We start from the raw sequence: 24,488 nt of genomic DNA, 5'->3' as shown, positions 1-24,488 counted from the left end.
CTCGGCGGCCCCCTCCCCCGGGCCTCCGCCTCCTCCCGGCGGCCCGGCCCCGTCCCTCTCCCCCGAGCAGCCCCTTCTCCTGCGGCCCCCTCGCGCAGCACCCTCTCCCGGGCGTCCCGGCCTCTGGCTCTCCGGGTGCCCCGCGGTCCCCACTAAGCGGAGGGCAGCCTGCCTGGCCCCTTTATTTCCTCGCACTCCTGTTCCATTTTGCGTTTCCGGACGCAGCAGAAGAACCATCTGTGTAGCCGCCGCGGCTCAGCAAAGCATTTAGGTGGAACTCTCAAGATGCTGCGTCAGCGGCCCCCATTAACGTCCTTTCCCAGCACAGCGTGCCTTTTTCATGGTTAGCAGGGCTCCTGCTTCATAATAATTGTTGAATCCATCTTTCCTGCTATAATACTCAATTCATTACCAATGATTTTCAGCTTTCCTCTGTCTTTGGAAAACGAACGGTGCCCGAGGACTATTTTTGACCCTCCAAGACTCAGGAGGATGAAAGTCATCACTTGCGAAATAGCCTGGCACAACAAGGAGCCGGTGTACAGCCTGGACTTCCAGCACGGCGCAGCCGGGAGGATCCACAGACTGGCTTCCGCCGGGGTGGACACCGCCGTTAGGGTAAATCGGGTGGAGGTAGAAAGGCACAGGGAAGCACCATTGACGGCAGCATCCTCCAATCTACTTCCTCATCTAACCCAGAGGAATAAGTTCTCAGGGCCTTGAGTGAAGAATGAGAGCAAAAGAAGCAGCTTTATTTCTTGGGTCATGTTTCCTAGATCGATGTAACTGGATGCCCCTCATTTTAGAATCCTGAGCCGGGTTCCTACTGGGGACCGATTTGCACTAGGAAGTGGTGGGAGAGAGGACAGCAGGCAATGGGACTTTTGGTTTGTTTCAGAAAGAGTTTTCTTCATTTTATGTTTCAAAAGAGAAACTACATTTTCGTCTTGAGAATAAGCATAGTATTATTTTAGCGTGCACGGTATGGTAGGTGCTCATTTGTATGTTTCTCCGAATGAGTGTTTTGGTATCAACAGATCTGGAAGGTAGAAAAAGGACCAGATGGAAAGGCCATTGTTGAATTTTTGTCCAATCTTCTTCGCCATACCAAAGCTGTCAATGTTGTGCGTTTTTCTCCGAATGGAGAGATTTTAGCATCAGGAGGAGATGGTGAGTATTGTACTTCAAAATTCCTTAGAAACCACATAACCATGTGTCTCATGTTAAATAGTGAGATTTGAGCTAAATATGCTTTTTTATTTTAGAGGTCGTTTGACCTTCTTGATCTATTATTTAGATAGTTTAGTAAAAAAATGCCCTGGGGAGCGTGAGAGGCCGGAGGACAGCAGCTTAAACTGAGAAGACCTATTAGAAAATGGCCCCTTTCCCACCTGCTCTTACGGGGCTGGTTTGGAGACAAGTAGAAGGTGTTTACCAGTCTGTCAGAGTCCCGAGCAACTGTTCTGGCCTGGCTTGATTGTTGGTTTAGTAATGGTAAGTGATCACATTCCATTCTAGGTCTCTGTGTAATTAATAATTAATTGGCTTAGGGGGTATTGTCCAAATGGCTCTGAAAATCATTAGGTGGGAATAGATTGATTTATATTTTCTGTTTGTGCTTAAATGGCGTAAAACTTGTTGAAGTAACTCAAAAAGAGTTAAAAATAGTGATGGAAATTTATTCAAGGGTCTTAGAGTTTGCATACTAGGAACACAGCTAGGGAAAAACCTGCAAGTGTTCCAAAGAAGAAAGAAAGTTAAGAGTTCTTATAGCCAAAAACACATTCTTGAGGATGACCAGTCCTGCATTCTTAGCCCTAAGACTGGTCCAGGACGGTTATCAGTCAGGTGTCATGCTGTCTCTATGATGGGTGTCAGGTTGTCTAGAGCAGTGGTCCCCAACCTTTTTTGGCACCAGGGACTGGTGCTCCTATGAGAATCTAATGCCTGATCTGAAGTGGAGCTGAGGCGGTGATTAGCGCTGGGGAGCGGCTGCGAATACAGATGAAGCTTCGCTTGCTTGCCCGCCGCTCCCCTCCTGCTATTTGGCCTACTTCCTAACAGGTGACAGACTTGTACTGGTCTGCGGCCCAGGGGTTGGGGACCCCTGGTCTACAGGACGGGCACCATGAGGTTTGGTCATGTCTGGTAGTCTGGATAATGGATGTCAGGTGGCCTGGACACGTGAGATTTTAATGGGCAATCAGAGGGTTATCTGGAGGTATGGTGTATGTCCAGATATAGAGCCAGGCATTGGACCTTCATAATGCTAATAATCTTGGCAGCTCAGTTAAAGTGACTTCATTTTATATATATTCCCTGTCGTTACTCTTTCTTTAAACAATACAGAAAAAGTGAATTTTTCTACCATGCTCTAACACTAGAACAGTCTAGAAGTCAGTACAAAGTAAAACAGAAATCTCAGATTTTGTTTGCAGGAAGAATTCTGTGCTGTGATGTCCTGAGGGCGAGCGGGGAGGGGAAGGTGGTGAGTGGGAAACACCACGTGGGGGCGCTGGCGGGCTGTCTTCCGTGGGACTGCACAGGGCAGCACTTGTCTTGCCAAGTCCTTTGGCCTTGGCTAGGCCCAGAAACCTGTTAGCCAGCACGTGGAGAGTGGCCCTCTATTGGGGCCAATCTCCTCTCACCCAAGCTCCCAGAATTCCATACGGCCACCTCAGTCACTCTCCTGCAGGTGTTTCCCAAGGGGAAGCCCACTCGTGGTCAGGTTATGTGGTTGAGGGTGGAGTCAGAACCCGGGGAGTTACAGGACTCAGACAATTGATGACGTCAGGCTAAGGTATGCATCTGCGGTATTAATAGCTAACACATATATGGCTTACTGTGTGCCACTCATTGCATCGTAAGTGCTTTATGCATATTAACTCAATCCTCACAGCAGCCCTCTGCGGTCGGTATACTGTTATTATCTGTGTTTTGTAGGTGAGTAAACAGACATCAAGTGACTTACTGAAGGTTACACAGCTAGGAATGATTCGCCAATCCTAGTGTTGGTGGGTCCTTGTTTTTCTCCTATTCAGTCATTCATAGGTTATGGCTTTAGATTTGTTAAATGTCGTCAGTCACTTCGCAGTGGTGTTTTGTTGGCCTGGGGACCCTTCTGTTTAAGGTGACTTTGTATAGCTCTGATCTGGTATGAGTTTGATTTCCTAGTAGGTGGTATCGCATTGTGCTTTTGAGTGTCATTTCTCTAATGGCTAATGAGGTTGAGCATCTTTCATGTGCTAGTTGGCCATTTGTGTATCTTGTTTGGAGAAATGTTTTTTCAAGTCCTTTGCCAATTTTTTTTTTTTTTTTAGGCGAGGCAGCCCTTGGTCAACCTCACAGATTGCAAGGACCTTGTCAGCTTACAGTCCCTTTTTTTACATTTTTAAATTTATTTTATTTTATTTATTTATTTTTATGCCCACAGCACCTGGTCTTCCTAGGTGGTCTCCCATCCAAGTACTCATCAGGCCCGACCTTGCTTAGCTTCCGAGATCAGATAGGATCGGGCTGATTTAAGAGTTTTAGTTCTGAACACAAACCTGTTTTTCCTGGCTTAGATGCTTAGAAGTAAATTATTGTTGCCACGGTGTCTGTTGAACAGCATAAATATTGTTTAATAGCCTAAAAACCCCAAAGTGAAGCATGTGCAGTAAAGCAGGGCTCATCTTTAATGGGGTCATTCCACAGATGCTGTCATCCTGTTGTGGAAGGTGAATGACAACAAGGAGCCAGAACAGATTGCTTTTCAGGACGAGGATGAGACTCAGCTGAATAAGGAGAACTGGACCGTGGTAAAAACCCTGAGGTAACTGGGGCGGGATCATGGGCGCGATTCATCTTTACGTGAGTGCGTTAAACTGACGTGCATTTTGACTTTTATATCACACTTGAAACTTGTACTCATGCAAGACAAATAAGAGAATGGTTTTAAAAGCTAAAAGCATGATTAAAATGGATTTTCTTAGTTTCAGATATAAATTTTCCCCTAGTAAAATGGAATCAATTTTAAAGATAAAATTATCCTTCCAGATAGTAGATTGTAGCTATAGCTAATATAGTTCCAGTGGAAATTTCTAAAATCCTATTCTCATGTGTAGTCCCTGAATTTGCCTTTAGATTTTTGATACTTTTTTCTCTCTTTTCTTCCCTCTCTTTCCTCTTTGGATTCTAGGGGCCACCTAGAAGACGTGTATGATATTTGCTGGGCAGCCGATGGGAATTTCATGGCTTCTGCGTCTGTGGATAACACGGCCATCATATGGGACGTCAGTAAAGGTAGCTGATAAGTTTCTGTTACTATCTAAAAAGCCTAACCCGTTTTATCTTTAAAGGCATAAGAAGAGTTTCTTTAGTGAGCTACATTAGGTGTTTGGCACAATAGGTTAGAGATTAGCCCATGTGCCATGAATCCAACTCAGTTTTAAGGTCCCAGGCAGAATGTCTGAGGCTTAGCAGTGATGTCATGAGTTACTGGTGCCAGAGCTAGGCACACCCCACGTGCCTGGGGATGCAGCCATGATGGGACAGGGCTGAGCCCTGCCTGGGTGGAGCTTAGGATCTTGGGAAGATTAGCAAGTCATAATTAACGGGGCATTGAATGCTCTATGTTGGGGTACATAGGGTCAGGTTTCCATTTTAGGAGATCGAGGAAAGCCAAGGGCACCTCACCTCTTTTAAAGAACCTGTTCCCTAAGTGCAGAGAGTAAACAGGAGAGAAGTTACAGCTACTATAAAAAGAACAATGAGATGCCAAAGGCCAGCCGCGGCTCGTGCCTCACCCTGCGGCCCGTCACTCAGGCGCCATGTTTCCTCCCCAGCTTCTCCCTCTGATTTCCTGTGTTGTGCAGGCTGCCGATTCTCTCAGATCCTGGGCGCCCTGGTGGGCTCCCTGCCACCACAGCACTGCGTCAGTCCAGTGTCCGTGCACTCCGTGAGAGTGCTCTTTTGGTACCGTGCCATCCAGCTAAGCCATCTGTCTCGTCTCGTCTCTGTCACTCTTCCCAATCAGTCCCCGGCATTATGCAAAGTGGAGGACCAGGGTCACCGTCCTCTCATCCCCAAACCCGGCCATTGTCCTGGATAATTTGTGTGAACAGTCTGTTCAGCACCCCGCTGACGCCAGCTGTAGCGACCTTGGACATTGCCAGCATGCTGGGCACTGTTGTGGGTGCTGGAAAAATACACAAAGTGGCCACGCTCTAGCGAGGCGTCGGACAAATACACGAGTGGGGACAGTGTCAGGTAGTGGTAGGTGCGGCGAAGGGGCGGGAAAGTGGTGGTGTGATCAGGGAAGGCCCTCGGAGCACGCGGCGTTTGCACAGAGACTTGAAGGAAGTCGGGGAGCAAGACATGTGCGTTATTTTGGGGAAGAGGGTTCCAGCCTGTGGGAGCAGCACATGCAGAGGCCCTGCGTGGGAGGAGACGGATAATGGACAGGAGGGGGCGGAAGGGAGGAACTGAGGGTGCAGGGGTGGCGGAACCAGGCCGCCGGGGGTCGCAGACCACGGAAAGGCGTTTAGATTGTATCCCAAGTGTGACACATGCTGCTGAAGGGGTTTCGGCAGGAGAGTAACCGGATTCTATTTCTGTTTTAAAAAGATGTGTCTGGGTGGCAGTTGGCAAATTGATCCTAGGAGAACAGAAGCGACAGCAAGGGAAGCTGTTAGTGGTATAGGAGTAACGCGGGAGAGAGGCGGTGATGGCCTGGGCCCAGGTGCTAGTGATGGCGGGGCTGACAGAGGGATTGGTTCGGTTGTAATTTGAAGAAAGAGCTGACAGCATTTGATGCATTCGCCGTAACTCCAAGCTTTTTGACAACCAGGTGAATATTGGTGCCATTTCCTGAGATGGGACACTGGGGGAAGAGCCGGTTCGGTGGGGAGTATGGAAAGCAAGGTCACGTCCTAGACCTCGCTCTTTTTCTTTTTCCCTTTTTTTTTGTAAAGGGTTTTCCTTTTCTTATGTGTAACATAGGCAAAATTATTTAAGGTCAAAAGTTTTTTATTTCAGGAATTCCACATGTGAGTCCTTTGATTGCCCATCACCTAGTTCCCCCGAAATCTGAGCCATAATCTTCAAAAGAGCACTTTTAAAAAGAACGTTTGCTTAATCCACAGTTGTCACGTCATGTCAGCTCACAGTTCTCTTCGCTGGGCTTCTTCGAAGACCTCTGTCATTTTAACTGCTCTGTCAGTGACATCTTAAGCCAAGTGTCCCCCTCGCCCATCAGAACCATCTCCGGCGGTTCTCTCAACACCTTTACTTTCTGCTCTTTCTCGCCCCAGAAACTTCAGGTCCCCTCAGCCCTCGTATCGTCTTTATACAGCTGGCTCCCCAAAGTGATCATTTATGAACCCAGTCCATTCCTCGGACCCTTTTCTTCCATCCGACCCACCGAGACAAACCCCAGACGGGATCGGTGTCACAATCTCCCTATAGTGTCCTAGTCCCAGGCTGAGCACGTGGTTAAAAACCTGCCACCCTGCGGACTGGGCCAAGCTCAGGTGGGGTCTCAGTGTCCCCCACCCCCTCTCATTTGGGAAATCGGACTCCCCCTCCTCTTCTCTCTAATAACTCCCCCAAACCACCACAGGTCTCCTCAAGCCCTCTTCTTCACCCCAGGCCACCTTAATCTCAGTAGACGCCCTAAAAGGCGTTTCAAGAAGGAGCGGGGGTAAGAAACATGCCCACCGCATTCACATGTGTCTGGCGCTGGCGACAGGCGGTATATGGGGCGGCAACCATGGGGGGCGGCAGCCGTGGGCGGTGGCAGCCAGGCTGCAGGGGGCTGAGCGAGGGGAAGGTGAGAAAGATGGGGGAGTGAGTGTAGACCCCTCTTCAGAAAAAAGGTGCTCGTTTTGTTTTGTTTTTGTTTCTGTTTCTGTGTTTTAAATGAATGTCAGAGCTTCATAACTCCCTCTTTTTATCCAGATAATCTCTGTGTGCTGGATTTTTTCTTCTAAACATTTCCCCTAAAGTCCCCATCCGCCCCTGTGAACTCTGCTCCGGTCCAGGCCCCCCTACCGGGCTCTCACCTCCTAACTGGTAACACGCTGTGCTCTTTTCAAAGCCCCGGTTCCATCTTTATAGTCAGGTCACTTCCTCTTAGTGTTCCTCTTGGCCATGTCGCGACCACACAGAGCCTTGTCCTTGCACACAGGGTTTCTGTCGCGTACTCCTTCCGCCTCTGTCTTGCCGTTTCGGCCCTTCGCCGTACCCTCCAGCAGTTCTCAGTTGCTGTCACTGCTCCTGAGCTGGTTTTCACCCTGTGGGTTTGCGTAGAATACCTCGTCTCCCCCTTCAGTGACCCCTTTACCCTGCCTGACCCGGAGAACTGGGTGCGGCTTGTCTCCTGCTGCTGTGTGTCATAAGCACAGTCTTATCAAGGCGCAGTGTGCTTGCCTGTCGATGGGTCTGTCTCTGCCATCAGGCTCCGAGTGCCTGGGAGTGGGGGCTGTGTGGAGTCATCTTTGTGTCCCCAGAGCCTGACACAGAGTTTGGTAGAGTCTCAGTGACCGCCTGCTGAATAACGGAACGGTATAAAGGCGGTGATGTTTAAGCTGTGTACACCATTTGTGCTTGAGGAGGTTCTGGTAATGCTGTCGTGTGCTTTTTTTGTAGGACAAAAGATCTCAATTTTTAATGAACATAAAAGTTATGTACAAGGAGTCACCTGGGATCCTTTGGGTCAGTATGTGGCCACCCTGAGCTGTGACAGGTATGTCGGTATGTCTATTTACTTGAAATTTTTGCAGAGGTATTTTATCACTTAACCAATATAAACTGTGCTCTAGCTCTGATTCTTTTGTTCCTGGTTTCATAGAATGCATTTTATTTTACCGTTATTCTTATGACGTAAGAAAAATTGGAAACTAATTAGTGCAAGTGCCTTACGTGAAGTTAGCACTTAGTACATCTTTATCGAATGGGTGAATGAATGCAGAAAAGGCTTTGAATTAAGTTTGAATTTCACGGGCAAAGATGTCTTGTATAAATATGCCTTAAGCAAGTAGAGGTACCTAGCGGTAGGGTTGGACTGTTTATTTCATGGTTTGATTACAATTTACTACTCGTGACTTTAGTGACTCCATTTTAGTTAATATAAAATAAAATCTTTTGTCTCATTTGAAAGGAAGACGTATTGTTGTGTTTACTGGTATTATTGCATTTAACTGTGTTCTTAGAACAAAGATTTAAAAGAATCAGAGGTGCCAGGCATATTACTCATCAGTCAAAATAGTCCTTTTGAATATTTTCCTACTACTTTTAATTATAGCAAATTTAATTTCAGATGGCCCTGGAATGAGAGCAATATGGAAGAGTTAGTGTGTATTTTTCATAAACTCTTCTGTAATATTTCAAACAGCATTTATTTCCTGATGTATGTGTTTTTTTCAGGCAGTCAGGAGCGAAACAATCTGATTAACTAGTGGGAATAATATGAGTTACGAGCAACCAAGTTTCTCTGCTGGTGTTTTCCTTACTCTTGCAAATTCTAGAGGATGAGACTTCAACACAAAGTAAACTTCATCACAGTCATACATATTGCCACTGGCCAAATGTCTGAGACCTGAAAAATAAAGCTAGACCTAAAGTACATCTTGAGAAGTTGAAACATGCAATAGAAAAATGAAATGATGACCTGTTTTTCCACTTTATTAGTGCTGTCTTTTAGCTTGTTCATCCTTCTGTCATAATTATTCAGTTAAGCAGGAAAGTCATTGGTAAATGGTTTTGCAGACCAAAACTTATTTAAGCAGCCTTCAGTTTTGTTAATAGATTGTTTCTATGTGAAACATAATTCGTTTACCAGAAGAGATGAATCAGACCTTTCTTCTTTACTTAGGATCCTGAGGGTGTACAGCATACAGAAGAAACGTGTGGCTTTTAATGTTTCAAAGATGCTGTCTGGAATAGGGGCTGAAGGAGAGGTATGAAATATTTGGATTTTCCACTGTCACAGGACTTTAGTTGAGACTTAGAAAGTCGTGAGCACCTCCGTGTCTTGCAGCTAAGTCACTGTCTCAGGGACCTGACACCTGACCCACAGAAAGCTTTCTTCTCGGTCCAGGCTTGGTAGGGTGGTCTTGTCTGCCTGGGGCTGAGACAGGGCTGATGGTGGAGGACAGGGGTTTTCTACCCTGGCCACACCGTGGAATCACCTGGGAAGCATGGTAAATATGGGTGCCTGGGCTCCCCACCACCGAAATATGATTCACTGCGTTTGAGGTAGGCAAGGCCCCTGGGATTCCGAGGTGTAGTGAGGGTCGAGCGCTCGGAGGAGCCTAGCACCGGAAGGCAGGTGGGTCTCACGCTGGATTGTCTGGCAGCGGGCAGTCCGCCACTTGGCAGGTAGATAGAGAACTCGGGTAGTAGACGGCAGAGACCCAGCCATTGAGCTGGTGTTCAGGAACAGGAAGGATTTCAATCTTGGCAAGAACAGCAAATGAAAATAGGACCCTCATCCTGGAGGAGTCAAGACTACTGAGGCAGGCGCTCAGGCCAAAGGGAGCAGGTCGGTTACTGGCCCAAAAAAGGGCCGGGCCGCAAATCCAGCCGTAGGGCGGCAGCTTGAGGCCGCGTGGGCCGTGACCTGGCTGCCGCAGAGGTCACACACTTTGTAAGGTAAGGAGTGATGCCTCCTTGGAGTCTTGAGAATTAAAGCCTCGATGTTCTTAAAGTGTTGGTGAACGGCGGCAAAAACTTTCACACAGGTGTTCAAGAAATGTTTGAAAAGATGATATGATTACCAGTTTAATAACCAAATAATCAACTGTATTCTTTTAAAAAAGTATTCAATTGGAAATACTAAACGTATACACACAGATAACAAGCAAAGGGCTCCTAGTCATCCTCCTGCTTTCTCCCGGTCTCATCCCCACACAAACCACTGTTGACAGTGCGCCGTGTGTTCTTCCAGAGGTTTTTAAAAACTAACTGTAGAAGCACACAAACACATACACGTAGGCACACACAGACATTCAGCTTTCCTTAACCAAAAGGGGCCATCGATTCGTCAGTGATTACTCTCGCAGTCCTGCATGATTATTTGATTTGTAATATAGTTTCGTTTCATTTATTAGTATGTCAGTAATAAATGATAATACGTAAAGAAAAAAATCCAGGAATCGGTAAGCCTTTATTGTGAATGTAAAGATTTGGAATAATAATTAAACTTTGCGCCACAGGCAAGAAGTTATCGGATGTTTCACGATGACAGCATGAAGTCATTCTTCCGTAGACTTAGTTTTACTCCTGATGGATCTTTGCTTCTCACACCAGGTGTGTTGAACAAGCCAGGGCCTTGCCAGGACACTGGTCTGAGGGTTCCAGAGTGAGTGCCAATGTATAATGTGTAGAGATAGAATAAATGCAAAAAAGTAAGAATAAAAATAAAATATAAGAGGAGGAAAACTAGAGAGGATAGGAGAGGGAAGAATAATGCATTAATGTAATGCGATGCAGGTTAACTTTCGAGAGTAGTTGACTAAGAAAAGCAAAATAAGGAAAATTCTAAATAATACTTCATTTTGTAAAATAAACTAAAAAAAACCCACCATATGCTTACATAGGCAATTCAGTTATAACTGGCTGTAATGATTATGTGAGCATGGAGGAAATATAGAAATGACATAATGGTATGTCAGCGTGGATACCTGGGAATGGAGGATGGGGCGTGATGGGGACGGAATAGAAATACTACTGATGCTGTCTGTGGCCGTCCCCAGTCGATATGAAATGGTCACATGTAAGATTATGTATGTGTATATGCATCGACATATCAGCATAACACATGGAGACGTTCCCACGAGCAACCGGTTTTGATGGTCCTTCTCTGCCAGGGTCTGACCTGGTTTTATGTACATCCTGGGGTGAGTGAAGAAGAGCTGTCGAGTGTGGGCTGCTCCCCGGAGCAGAGTCAGCTTCTTCAGGGGCTAGAGGTTTTGGCAGATGGATGGCTAGCTCTCCTCCTGGCTCCATCAGGCAGATGGGAAAAGGCCCAAGTCTCAGCCTTTGGATGGCAACTGAGGTCAGAATCCGGGGGACTGAGGTTGGGTATGTAGTCACAGCGCCTCAGCAGGCATTTGGCTGGATTCTCACACAAAGTTCTGTAGCAAGGGTTCCTGCTTTGTATTCTCCCTGCCCAGGTCCAGAAGTGGTTCGGGGGGCGGCCGAGGCCCTCAGGTGAGATGACAAGCGGGTAGAAACAGAGTAAGGGCTGAGCCCAGCCTGTGCTTATATTTGTCTCCAGTCACAAAAACATTGTCCGGGGAATATACATCTTTTGGAAAAATTATTTTACAAAGCAGAATTGGATGCTCTTGAGTTTTCACCGGCGAACAGTTTAGTAAAACGCTGCCTTTCGTTCCTGTCCCTCCCTTTCCCTGCCTCCCCAGCCGGATGCGTGGAATCTGGTGAAAATGTAACGAACACAACTTATATTTTCCCCAGGAGAAATCTTAAAAGGTAAGCACTTGAAGACCTACTTGAAACATTTACCCTTTCTTTTTCGCTTTTGTTGAGTAACGGTGCCGTTTTCTAAAACCACGATTGATCTTTAGGCCTGTTGCTCATCTCCCCTGTCCCGGCAAGGCGACGCTTGCTGTCCGCTGCTGTCCCGTCTACTTTGAGCTGAGGCCGGCGGTGGAAACAGGTACATCAGAGATTGTTTGAGGTTTTCTCTCCGAGGCAGGTCACCAGGGTGGGGTAGTGGCTTAGATTTTATCTTGGGAAAGATGAGTGTGTGTGTTTGGTTCAGGTTAGTTACTCCTAAGAGCTGGAGTAAAGACCGATGTTACCAAAATATGCGTTAGCTGTTCGTACTGTCCAAAACACGCTTTCTTTGCTTAAAGCTACTTTAAGGATCGAAGCAGGTTGAATGTCATTCATTGTCAGTTTTTTATGCATAAGATTACATATGAATTGGATTTTTCTTTTCCCCAAGCTTGCGGGATTTGGGCCATTATTTCTACAGATGTGTTTTGTCATCCTCTCTCTCCTTCGGCGACTCTGACTACACATGTTAGACTTTTTGAAGTTATCCCACGGCTTACTGACGTTCCGTTTGCTTGATATTTTTCCTCCGTGTTTTATTTTGGATAGTCCCTATAGCTGTATTTTGAGTTCACTAATCTTTTCTTCTGTATAATCTGCCCTTGGTGCCGTCCAGCATATTTTCCATCTGGGACACTAGTTTTCATCTCTAGAGTTCTCTTTTGGGTCTTTCTTTAGATTCCATGTCTCTACTTAACATTCTCCATCTTTCTATGGTCTACAGTTTTTATAATAACTCTCAATGTCTTTGTATACAAAGGTTGGTTTTGATTGGTTTTTTTTTCCTCCTCATCGTGAGCCATGTTTTCCGGCTTCTCTGCATGCCTCGTAATTCTTTATTTGACGCTAGACATTGAATTTTACCCTATCGGATGCTGGGTATATTTTTATTCCTACGGATATTCTTGAGCTTGATTCTGGGATGCAGTGAACTTGCCTCGAAACATTTTGCTTCTTATGGGTCCTGCTGTGAAGCCTTGTTAGGTGGGATCAGAGCAGCATGGAATCCAGGGCGAATTTCCCCACTTCTGAGGGAAGCCTCTGAGTGCTCTAATCCGTGCCCGTGACCTAGGAGCTTTTGCACTCTGGCCGGTGGGGACATGCGCTCTTTCTGGCCTGTGTGAGCTTCAGGGATTGATCTTTCTGGCCTGTTCTTACACAGGCCTTGAGTCACTTCCTCACATACGTGCACTGCTCGGTGGGCGCTCAGCCTCAGACGAGGGGGCCTCTGTGGGTCCGTGCAGCTTTCCCGTCTCTGCTCCTCCACTCCATGAGCCCCGGCCGCCTTGGCCAACCCGGACTCTGGGCTCTGTCCTCTCAGCTCGGGGCGTCTGCTGGGCGCTACCTGGGTTCCCCTTCCCCTTGCTGGTCCTGGGGACTCCGGGCGGCAGGCCGAGGCAGTCGTAGGACTTAGCTCACTTGCTTCCCATCTCTCAGGGATCGCTGTCCTTCTTTGCCTGATGGCTGATGTCCTAAAAAACCGGAGGGTGAATCAAGTCCCTTTTACTCCATGGCTGGAAGCAGAAGCTGTTTTTAATTTTCTAATCCTTTATGTGAATGAATATAATTAACTCAGAAGGGCATTAAGACATCACTTGATGAAATGTCTCTACGTGACCCTTATGTTTTCTTATACGTGACCCCTCAGGTCGACACCTCATTCACATATCCTCTGCTCTTTTCTCTTCTTTTTGGACTTCCGGTGCCCATGATTCTTGGATCGTGGCCCAGCATCCTCACTGGTTCATACATGGTTCTCCTTTATTCATACATTCATATATAAAATAATATGAAGAATGAAATCTTTTTGTAAAGCATCTAGCAAACTAGTCTTTAGTCAAATTATGTTATATGTGTCCCCTGGGAGAGGACTTCTTGCGGGGGAATTTATTACTTGTTTCCTTTGGGAACTTGGCCCTTTCTTGTTTTACTGTCCTTCCTTTGTCCCCATCCCCGCCCCCCCGCCTTCCCTGCAGACGGACAGTCACAAGAGCAGGGACCGGAGCTGGTGCACCTGCCCTACCGCCTGGTGTTCGCAGTGGCTTCTGAAGACTCCGTGCTCTTTTACGACACCCAGCAGCTCTTCCCTTTCGGTTACGTGTCTAACATACATTACCACACGCTGAGTGACATCTCCTGGTGAGTGGCAGGTGCCGAGGGAGAGTGGATGGAGGAGGTATAGCGTACGTCACCCTGGAGCACACCCCTGGGTCAGGGAGCATTTCATCACTACAGAGGACTTTGGGCCTTCTTCACTATTTTTTAGAAGGAATCGACAGAGCAGGAAAGCCGTTTCTAATTTGCTGTAATCCCGCTTCCTATGGTAACAGCCGTGGTGTTGGTGCCGTTCTGATTGCCCCGTGGGGTTAATGTAATTCTCATAAATCAGGAGGACTGGGGCTCCCTGGTTTGGAGGTCTCACCAGGCTGTCTGGGCAAAAGCCCACACCTGTGAGCCGCCCCCACTGCCCAGAACCGCACCTGGCCCAAGGTGTCACTCCATGCTCTGCTTTCCCCGTGAGTCCTCAGGCCCTGGTCCCCTGATCCAGCCCCGCTGTCTGCTCAGGCCCAGCTCGAGCGCTGGCCGAGGCCTGGCCACGCAGCAGCCCCTTCTTCTTACTCTTTAAAACTTTTCTTTCCTTATTTTAATTTCCTTTTTGGAAACAAAAAGGTATTTTTACCTTTATTCAGGTGCATTGATGACAGAGCAGAGATTGTAGTGCCTTAGAGAATCGTGTCGGGGTTGGGAAAGGAGAGGGTGTGAGGAAGAAGTGCCACAGACCCTTTCTTAGTCGTGTTTCTCCCCGACCCACCTTCAAACGAAGCTCGTGACGTCGCTCAAACTTCGCGTTTCTAACTAGTAATGAGAGTGTGAAGAGTGGCCTGTAGACTTTGGTAAAGTTTCTGACTTTCTCCTGTTTTGGAAACAAAGGTCCAGCGATGGGGCCTTCCTGGCCATTTCTTCCACGGATGGTTATTGTTCATTCGTGACGTTTGAGAAGGATGAACTTGGAATACCTTTGAAAGAGAAGCCAGATCTGAGTGTGAGAACTGATCCAGCAAAGAAAACTAAGAATCAGACACACCAAGGGTCCTCGCCGGGACCCAGACCTGGAGAGGGAACGCCCACTAGCAGAATCCACGACCCCAGCAGTCCCTGTGAGACGCCCCCTCAGGCGAAACAGTCCCCCACCCCAGCAGTGGCCAAGGACACGCCCTCGACTGCCAAAGACACGCCCTCATCTGCCAAGGACACGCCCTCGACTGCCAAGGACACGCCCTCGACTGCTGCTGCTGCTGCCAGAAGCTCGGCGCCTGGGCCTTCAGAGGAGAAGAAGGCCCTGCAGCCCAGCAGTCAAAACACGAAAGCCCACCCGTCCCGGAGGGTCACTCTGCACACCCTGCAGGCCTGGAGCAAGACGACACCCCGGTAAGAACTTTTGACGGAAGGAGAAATCAACACTGCAATTGAAAAACCAAATTCATGCTAAAAGCCCCCCAGCCTTTAGCAGGTGAAATGCCACACAGCAAGTACTCACACTGCTGCCAGAGAGAGGATTCTTAACCCCAGTCTGGGAGTGCCACCTCCTTGCTTGAGACCTCGATGGGCCCCCTGTTCCCTACCTGTAGGGTAAGGGCCAGACCCCTGTGCACGGCACGTAGACTGTCTGGGTGTCAGCCCTCACTGTCCTTTGCCCGTGAACTCCGCCCTCTGCCTTTACCTTGCTCTGGAAAGCCCTGCCCCTTGAGGCAGGAAGCGTGTCCCCTTTTTTCCCGTGCTCCCTTGCCCAGAACTGTAACGGGCACTTCACCACAGGGAGGGAATTAGAGGGACACCTTGAGGCGGTTTTTGCTGCATTTCGCAGCCTGGCTCCTGGTGACCAGCACGTCCGGTCTAATAACAGAGAGTCCCCAGGCGATGGTGCAGATGTCCTCTCCCTGTTCACGGCAGCCGGCTGCTGAGCGTACCTGAGTTCCCTGCCGGTGCTGCAGGCGGAGCCGTCCACACTGTCAGGTGTCTGCCATCCAGCAGCGGCAGCCCCCGTGACAGTGAGGGAGGTTGTCTGCTCTGGCTCGGCGTGCTGCCTTCTCCACCGGTCCCCTCCCTGCCTCCCGACCTGCTAGACAAATTGTCCTGGGAGGTGGCCGGGGTTGGAGGTCCACCATAGGGCAGGGGTGGCAGTGACAGATGACAGAAGCACTGTGGGTCTCACTCTGCTCTGTTCACGTGACTTCGTCGCAGATCCATACTATGGCTTGGGAGTGTTTGGCTCTTTCTGAATCTGATTTCTGTCTGCAGACGAGCAGTTTTCTTTCCTATTTGTTTTTAAGCGGGGGAAGGGAATGACAAGGTGTTCTTTGAAATATTTTTGGCATTAAAGTTTTTCCCCTCTTAATTTCCTGCAAGCTTTTTGCAGTTGTCATTTTTTTTAAAAAAAATAATAGTTGTTGAAAATTAAGAATGTAGACTTTTAAAAAAGAATTGTCTGCGTTTTGGAGCTTTCCATAGTAGATGCCATGTCTTAGCTTTATATTGGCAGCATCCAGGAGGGCATTCAGCATACCATTGGCAATGAACAGAACACAGGTTTTGAAAATTTTAGTTGACTTGTTAAGGTTTAAGTACCATCACATTTAGTACATGAACATAATCTTTAGTTACTAAGTGGGCGCATCAACGTTTTATTAAATTCTTACATGATATGATCTGCTGCAGATGGTAAATCTTTCCTTTGGGCAGTTTTGAAATTTGATATTGTACACAAACGACTCCCACGACACTAATTCACCACGTCTCCCTCTACTTCTTTTAATCAAGGAGAATAAACTTAATACCCTTGAAGACAGATACGTCGCCGAATTCTATACCAGCCAGTGTGAATTCTGCCCCTTCCACAGAAGAAATCCAGTCAGGTAAGTGATGCTGTTACTGGTTTTATATAATTAAGGAGAACATCTTCTCTTTTGTTCTTTTGGAAATTACCACGCCCTAATTTTAAGTCAGTTCTGAGAAAGCAAGGATGCATCTTACTAGACCCACCATCCGAACTCACTGGCCCCTTGTCCATTCTCAGCAGGGGCCACCTGCTGGTGAGAGCATGCGCAGTGAGGCGGGCGGCTCGGTCAGGCTTCTGAGCCTCGGCACTGCCGACGTTCTAGGCAGGTCATTCATTCTCTGTTGCGTGGGCTGTCCTGTGATTGTAGGATGCTTAGCAGCACCCCTGGCTGTTGGTACCCATCCCCCCACTCATGACATTCTAAAATGTCACCAGACATTGCCCACTGTCCCTTGGGTGAGAACCACTGCGATAGATCCCTCCACTTATATACATATAGGACCTTGCCAGGCAGTTTAGTTCCTCGTCTGGCACAACATTTATTTCATAGACGTCAGCTCTTAACTTACAGAAGCTTTCGCCTACTTCCCAGCCTCACAGTTGTTAATGTTTCAGAAACGCCTGGGGACCCTCAGGGCAGTCCTCTGGAGCTCAAGCGGCCCAGACTCGGCGACAACGAAGGAAGCACCCAAGGTCTGGACCCTTGACGAGCCTCGTCTTGCACTTGAAGGCTGCCAGGTCTGGGGACCTGCACATGCACAGGGAAGGGGCGAGGCTGAGGACCCCAGACCAGGGGCACGAGACGGAGCCCGACGGATGCTAGGAACCTGCTTCTGAACAGAAGACACACATGGACTGGCTTTTCTCCAGAAATACGTTTGCTCTTGTATTCGGTATACAATTTTACCCTGGAGATGTGAACATTTCAGTAGACCAAATCCTCTTTTTGATGAATTTCTGAAACTGGAGCAGTTCAACATTATCTGGTGTGAAAATAAGTCCGTCCTCTCTTGACCTACTTCTGTGAAAGTGCCAGCACTTCATGGGTGGACTCCTAAATATAGCTGGAATTGGAAATAATTTGTGAAGCTTTATTCTGTGGAATATTAAGAGTGTTTGAATGGTTATTAGCTTTAGCATCTAAATAGTTGATTAATTTTTGGAAGTGTGTTATATTTGCTTTCTAATTTTAAAGGTAATAATGCTCATTCTAGAAAGCTGGTAAACTAGAGTGAAGCAGGAAAAGCGGGGTGCAGGTGGGAGTCCCCAACGCCTCACCCCCAGCTGGAACCCTTGTCCGTTTTGGCATATTTCCTTCTTTGCGCTTTCGTTTCGTTTCGTTTTGTTTCTTAGGGAGAGAGTTGAGAGTTTCCTTTCGAAACAGTTTGGTATCCAAATAGGTTAACTGTTTAGATTGAATTTTTAAAGCAAAAAAGTGACTTAGCAGTTTACACCTCTGCCTTTGCTTTCTCCGCCCCTGGGACGATGACATGTTCTCTTTCTGTTGGGAGGAGACTCTAAAGTACAATTTTTGCTGCAGGAAACAGTCAAGCGAGGAATCTTCTCTTAGCTCAGGAGACACCGGGTGGGGTGACTGAGAGGTGGCTAGTGTGGCACCTGGGCGGAACCCCACTTTTTAGAAGCTGGTGCAGCTGCTTCACATTGAGAAGGGGTGTTACAGTTGAATGGCATACTGCTCGACGTCTGTCACTTTGGCATAATGAACACGAAGCCACGCCACTGAGGGCGTTCCCTACCTGACAGCCAGCAGCAGCAAGGGAAGCGCTCAGACCCGCCCACCAATCCTCTGACGGGAATCCTGACCAGGGGGAGAATGTGCTCTTTTTAGCTCAAAGCCTCAGCAACAAAGAAAATAACCAGAAAAATGCATCAGTCTGTTGCTCAATCCGCAACCTAGTTAACCAGAAAAAGAACCGCCTCCTTTTTAGATGTGAAAGCGGCAAATAGGAATAATTGGCAGAGACTTGGACTGTGAGTGTGTGCAGAGTTGTAACGCACGTGTGGGCCACATTCAGTGTGAAGATATTTTAAACCGTCAGGTAGTATCTGTTGTGACCAGCGGTTCTCAACCTTAGCTGCACATTGAAATCACTCAAGCTGGCAAAAATATGGACACCTGGGTCCCTGCTCCAGAGGGTCTGGATCGGCTGGGGCGTCGTCTGAACATCGGGATTCTTTCAGGCTCCCTGAGTGATTCCGAGGCGTGGCCAAGACTAGGAAGTCAAGAGAAAAAGCTTTCCATGGACATGTCTCTTCTGGTAAATGCATTTTGACTGAAAGCTTTTTCTTCCTCATGCTCTGGTTCATCACTGACTTACAGAAAAGCTTCTTTGCCAGGGCTGTCAATCCTAAAGGATGACGTGTGGGAGATGCCATCAGGTCTTCAGAGAAAAAACATGGTCTTAGACTTCCGCGGCTGACCGAGGTGTATCTTGTAGTCGTTGATCCCTGTGCACAGAGGAGTGATTGTGGGTCCTGTGTTCTCGGTGACTGGGCCTCCTTTCCAGGCCATACCCGCGGAGGAGCCGGATTCGGGTCTGTCTCTTGTGCCCCAGTAATGGGGGTCCGCGTGCAGAGGCCACCCTCGGCCTGAAGTAAGTGTTTAGAGGCATGACTAATTGCCTGTTTGTCAGCTGTCACCTTGAATATAAAGTACAGAATCGCAATAAAAACCCAGCCATTACCTCGTGTGGCTTCCATCGTTAGTTTACTGGGCGACCCTCTGCAAAGGGACCGTTGCCTGCAGGTTGGGCAGGGCTCCCCCTGACGGCGGACAGCACGGTGTGTAAGGACATCCTCCGCGCTGGGGGTTGGTTTGTTTGTCGTGCACTTTGCCAGCTGCCTCCAGTGGCTCTGCTGTCGGGAGCCCCTGCCGCTGGGTGGCTAGAAGCAGGCGAGGCTCAAGCAGACTGCTGGGAGGACTTGACCTGCGTCACCCGGAATCTGGGAGTGTGACAGTGTGACAGTGGGGACTGGGGCCTGCCCCTCACCCGTGTGTCAAGGAGGAAAGCTGGCGGGGTTGCCCGGGCAGCAGTGAGGAGAGCGGGTGGCGAAGGGTGAGGCCGCCGTCACATGCCGGGGCCCACAGTGGGTGACCGAGCCCGAGCCATTGTGAAAGGGGTCTCGTCAAGGATGTCCACCAGGGAAGGGCACCTCAGTGGAAAGTCAGGAAGTGTGCAGGGAGCAGGAGCATAAGTCACACCCCGTCCTCCAGTGACTCGGTTTCGCCCCCTTGCAGCCACTTCTGCCGTCCTTGCTGAAAGCACTCACATCTGCATTTTAACGATGCTGTAGACCTTTCTTACCAAAATAGTCGTCAGCGTCCGTTTAAACAACATGAGTCCCCAGTCTGTGGGGAAGGCGTGGCGGTAGAGGGTGACCGGGCCACCCCCTGCCCCACCTGGAGTCTCCTGCAGCTTCCCTTTCGTGCTGCTGTTTCGGTCTCTGCTCCTCCCACCCTGTGTGTGTGTGTGTGTGTGTGTGTGTGTGTGTGTGTGTCTGTCTGTCTGTCTGTCTGTCTGTCTCTAACTTAGACCTTGGACAAACTACTTCCTCTAAAGACATTCGTTTACAGCTCTAAGAACTTCGGCTTTGCCTACGTGGTCATGGAGGGCGGGAGAGGACAGGTACGGGCACAGAAACGAGAAATGGGGTTATATGGCTGGAGGGTGAACCAGGCCCCACTCCCCTCGTGTATCGGAGTAACAGGCAGCTGTATTCTCTCTCTCACACACACATGCACACACACGCATGTGTGCGCACACATCTCTAAAGACATTCGTTTACAGCTCTAAGAACTTCGACTTTGCCATGCACACACACGCATGTGTGCGCACACACGAACACTTGTGGCCACCGGCGGTCACTGTCCCCACTGGATATGCGCAGTAGGAGGGCCTCTCTGAGTGGTCCACGTCCCTGTCAGGCTCCTGGAGCAGGCTTGGCCAGAGTGGCCTTGGACGCTGGCTTCAGCCCCTGGTGGCCAGACCTAGACGGGAGCTTGTTCAATAAACTGGGGTGGGCCTCTGCGCCTGAAGTCCTGTCTTCGTCAGCACAAGCAGGCGGCGTGGAGAGAAAAATACTAACCAGGATTCCCTATAGGAGTCTTGTTTTTTCCTCAAGTTTTGGCTCTGAGAGACCTGTGAAGCAACAACTATTGTCACTTTAAAGCTGTGGTAACAAATACTTAGTTATGATTATGGGGTCCGTATGCCACCTTTTCTCCAAACGACTTGCTGTCTCTCTGTCATAGAACGTTACCCGGGAAAGGCATTTCAAGGGTAATAACACGTCTTCGAAACAGCTCTGGGTCTCTGCCCTTGGTCAGCACCCTCGGCAGGTCCTGCGTGCCTGGGGGGAAGTCGCTGGGGTCAGCCCTCCAGGCTGCAACTCCTTCTCTCCCGCCTCCCACCCATCACATCCGCAGAGCTGGCAGCACCAGGGCCTCCCAGCTGGCCGTGCACCAGATCACCTGTGGGCCTTCACCAACAAAATAAAACCAGCCCAAGTCTAGGCTTTGTCCAGGCCCCAGAATCAGGTGAGGGAGACAGCTGGCCAGGCACGTGCGTTTAGCAGAACGGTGAGAGATTCAACAGGCAGCGTTGAGAACGAGTAGGCGAGATATGCGAGCTGGAAGATACAGCAGTGAAGGGCAGTAAGAATACTTTGAGTTCACTGATTTTATGGAAAATACCTATCAGGTACTCAAGAGGAGGATGAATCTTGAAAGAAACTTTGCCGCTCAGCTCCAGCGTCAGTCTGCTTCTCTCCAGGGGCTATAAGAACAAGTTGCTGCTGTGTCATTGAAGCCAGTCCCAAAGCTGGTTCCGCACAGTGGGGACCTGTGTGGTGAGCTGCAGTTACGGAAGGGATGAATTTCAGTTCCTAGTGAAATGAGTACTCGAGCCACTAGGGGGTGACATTGCCGGCCCTTAACTCCATTGTCAAATTTATTAACCAATTTTATGTAGTTTCGATGAAAGAATTTTTAATCCCATTGTTACGAAAGTCATATATTATCTATTTGAAATACAGTTTCATGTTTATTACTGTTTATATAATTAAATACTTTTTTCTGTTAATCCAACAAATTGTATAAATCCAAGTCATCTACCGAGTCGGCACTCCATGGGAATTTCAGATAGCTGGGTTTAAAAGGTGTTTACGTTAAATGTAGCCACAGGTATAATGAGTTTAAAGAAGCTAAACCTTAAAAAGTTTTATTTTATTTTTAAACCAAAAAAAAAAAGTCTTAATAACATTTTTCTGCATTACCAACAAACATAATATCCGCCGTGGCTCACAGCTATACAAAAATACCTGCCCCAAGATCTGTTGCAGTGTTTCGAGATGGAAAGCAAGGCTGGGAATCACCTGTCTGCCATTTGGAGAGTAGCTAATAATAACACAAGGACGTGGTGAGCTGATGCAGCTGTTAGCCGGACCTACGTGCGCTGCTGTGGAGAGATGTCCACGAAAACCAAGGAGCGGCCCAGCAAGTCCGGTATCATGTTCCCCGCGGCCGATGGGGCTGACACGCGCGACTCGGGGGTCAGCAGGCCCTGTGCTGGGACAGGAGAGTCGTCCGGCTCCGGGGCCTTATCCTCGGAGGCAGAGCGGAGGTGGGGCCTGCTAGGTCATTCAAGGCCTTTCCAGTTTTAGCTATCAGGGCAGCACACAGTATTCATTTTAGGCCTTACACCACATGGTGGTGCGTGAGAGACGTGAGGGAGTTGTCTTTGTTGGCGACAAGAGAACTTAGGCCAGTAAACCAAGTGATTGGGGGTGTGTGGAATGGTGTGGAGGGGGTGGAGGACACGAGAGTGACCTGCACAGCGGAAAGGGCTTGCACTCGGGAGCTAGAAAGGGCGGGGTTTCCCTTCTGTCTCGACTGCTGAATCGATGTGTGACTTGGCACATTTAGCGTCACCTCTCTGGGCCTCAATTTCCCCATCTGTAAAATGGGGTCTAGCAAATGGTGGTTGAAAGCAAGACGTGCGCCTTCCTCTTAAGCTGGGACTTCCGTTTTCTCACGGGAGAAATTGAGTGATTCCTGGGGAGATTTAATCACTGCAATTGGGTTCTCCAGGGAAACAACTAAGAGAATGTGGAGATACATAGAGATTCTTAAAAGGAACTGGTTCACGCGTTTAGGGAGGCTGGCGAGTCCAAAACCCAGAGGGTGGGCCGGCAGCCTGGAAACCCAGCAAAGCTGATGCTGCAGTTCCGGTCCAAAGGCCGGCAGGTGGGGATCCAGGGGAGCCGAGGAGCAGACGAAGTCCAAGGATGGAGTGCTGCGGAATTCCCTTCTGCTTGGGAAGGCCGGACATTCTGTTCTCTTTGGGCCTTCGACTGATTGTATGAGGCCCACCCACGTTCATGAAAGGCAATCTGTTTACTTGTAGTTCACTGACTTAAATGTTAACCTCATCCAAAAACGCCCTACATACTGACATGTAAAATTAACCATTGACAACCACCAGCTCGGGCCGGCCTTGGAAACTGAGAATGCACGTGGCCTGGGAAGCTGACCAACAGACTGGACTCTGAACGGCGAGTCTGGATCCCTCATGCAAGGCTAATTTGGTCTCCTAGACATTTAGGAGAATGCCCCTCCTCCACCCGAATGTCCTCATCTACAGAACGGGAACACGTGATACGCAAGGACCTCTGAAAGCAACTGAGGACCCACTGCAGCAGCAAGCAAGTGCTTTCTTGTAGCAGGAACCACCAAAGTCACCTGAATCCGGCAGAACACGGGTTTTTAGCAGTCACGGGTTTGAAGGTGGCAGCTCTGAGGCCAGCCAATCTGCTTGGGCTTTAATCCTGGCTCTGCCACTGGCTGGCTGTGTGACAAGGGTTTGTTGCTTAACCTCTCTGAGCTTTGCCTTTGTCACCTGTAAGATGAGACGACAGGAAGCCTCACAGACCTGTGCGGATTGAATGAGTGGGTGGAGCACGCGCACAGTGCAGGGTGCCCCCAGGGTGAGCCTCAAAATGCATCAGCCATTTCTCCTTTCCAGACCTCCGTCACCTTCACCACTGAACATGACATGGTGCCTCCTCTGTGCAACGGGAGTTTGGGTCTAAAACCAATGCCATGGGCCCTGGCTCACACCGACTGTCCTAGTTGACCTTCGGAGATGCCTGAAGCCGTAAAATTAACATCTCAAGAGCCTTTTTTGACAGCTGGACACTTCACTTTGAGCAGCTGGTGTCACCGGAGCTCTTAGTAAAATGCTCTTTTTAGGATGGCAGGATTCGTTCGCACTCATCACCCACAAAGGAGCACCTGCCCCAAAGGGCGGGCTGGGTGCCGGGGAAGGAGAGACAAGCTTGCCGACTCCAATTTCCACTGAGGTTTTCTTTATTAATTTTCCCAGTGGCCACGGGGCGTGGGTGCCCGGAGGGACTGCATTAGCTCGCTGGATCCTCACGACAGGTCTGGGAGGGATGAGGAAACTGAGGCACAGAGAAGGCGGGAAACTTGCTTAGGTCTTAAAATTAAAGCTGGAAACTGTCTAGTAGCCATCTGGCTCCAAAGTCTGTACTCTCACCCACCGGCGACTTGCTAGGATTCTGTCCTTATGTAGAGAAAGTGGCCACAGAACTGTCGCCGGAGCCTGGGTTATCTGGGCGAAGGAGAAACTCCAGGAGATCGAGTGGCGTTCATCCGCCATCAAGCACCGGTTTTCCTATCATTAGTAAAGGACCCAAAAAACATCCTCTCTGCGAACCCAGCCCCACGTGGCGGGCACCGATCTCGGCTCACTGTTCCGAGCCTCGGCTCTAAGATGAGCCGATGGAGTCGTCTCTAACCCACGGGCAGGACGGAGACGCGGCCCACGAGAGGGCCCTGAAGTAGAGGGGAGCAGGAAGCATGCGCAGCGGGGCTCCCAAGTGAAAGAGGAAACGATTTTCCGTCTTGACTCCGGTCCCTGCCGCGTGCAGTAGGTGGTCTCAGGGACCGGCGGGGGAAAGGAGGCAAGACCTGTTTTTCAAAGACGGTTCACGCATACTGACTTGAGGAATGACATTTAAGCCAAGGCTAGATAAAAGGGGGGTGAGA

The 24,488-nt window shown here is 48.9% G+C and overlaps 1 protein-coding gene across 3 annotated transcripts in view; it reads left to right on the top strand.

Moving 5' to 3' along the window:
- The window catches only part of CHAF1B (chromatin assembly factor 1 subunit B), a 19,691-nt gene extending 588 nt beyond the window's left edge, over window positions 1–19,103 (top strand). For 2 of the 3 annotated variants that reach the window (XM_006916750.3, XM_015593132.2), the window contains exons 2-14: window positions 426–618; window positions 1,038–1,170; window positions 3,697–3,814; window positions 4,181–4,284; window positions 7,630–7,726; window positions 8,855–8,939; window positions 10,197–10,290; window positions 11,406–11,475; window positions 11,571–11,662; window positions 13,539–13,701; window positions 14,494–14,991; window positions 16,381–16,475; window positions 17,015–19,103. In XM_006916750.3, the coding sequence (XP_006916812.1) occupies window positions 493–618; window positions 1,038–1,170; window positions 3,697–3,814; window positions 4,181–4,284; window positions 7,630–7,726; window positions 8,855–8,939; window positions 10,197–10,290; window positions 11,406–11,475; window positions 11,571–11,662; window positions 13,539–13,701; window positions 14,494–14,991; window positions 16,381–16,475; window positions 17,015–17,106 (1,767 nt within the window). In that variant the 5' untranslated portion in view covers window positions 426–492 and the 3' untranslated portion in view covers window positions 17,107–19,103. Of the gene's footprint in view, window positions 1–129; window positions 344–425; window positions 619–1,037; window positions 1,171–3,696; window positions 3,815–4,180; window positions 4,285–7,629; window positions 7,727–8,854; window positions 8,940–10,196; window positions 10,291–11,405; window positions 11,476–11,570; window positions 11,663–13,538; window positions 13,702–14,493; window positions 14,992–16,380; window positions 16,476–17,014 lie in introns of those variants that run through there. The other variant, XM_015593133.2, reaches the window with a different exon arrangement.
- The last annotated feature ends 5,385 nt before the right edge of the window (window positions 19,104–24,488 follow it).

The sequence above is a fragment of the Pteropus alecto genome, unplaced genomic scaffold (assembly GCF_000325575.1).
Source record: "Pteropus alecto unplaced genomic scaffold, ASM32557v1 scaffold97, whole genome shotgun sequence".
NCBI classification, from domain to species: Eukaryota; Metazoa; Chordata; class Mammalia; order Chiroptera; family Pteropodidae; genus Pteropus; species Pteropus alecto.
The sequence above is the reverse complement of the archived record's forward strand: the minus strand, read 5'-3'. Positions and strand labels throughout refer to the sequence as shown.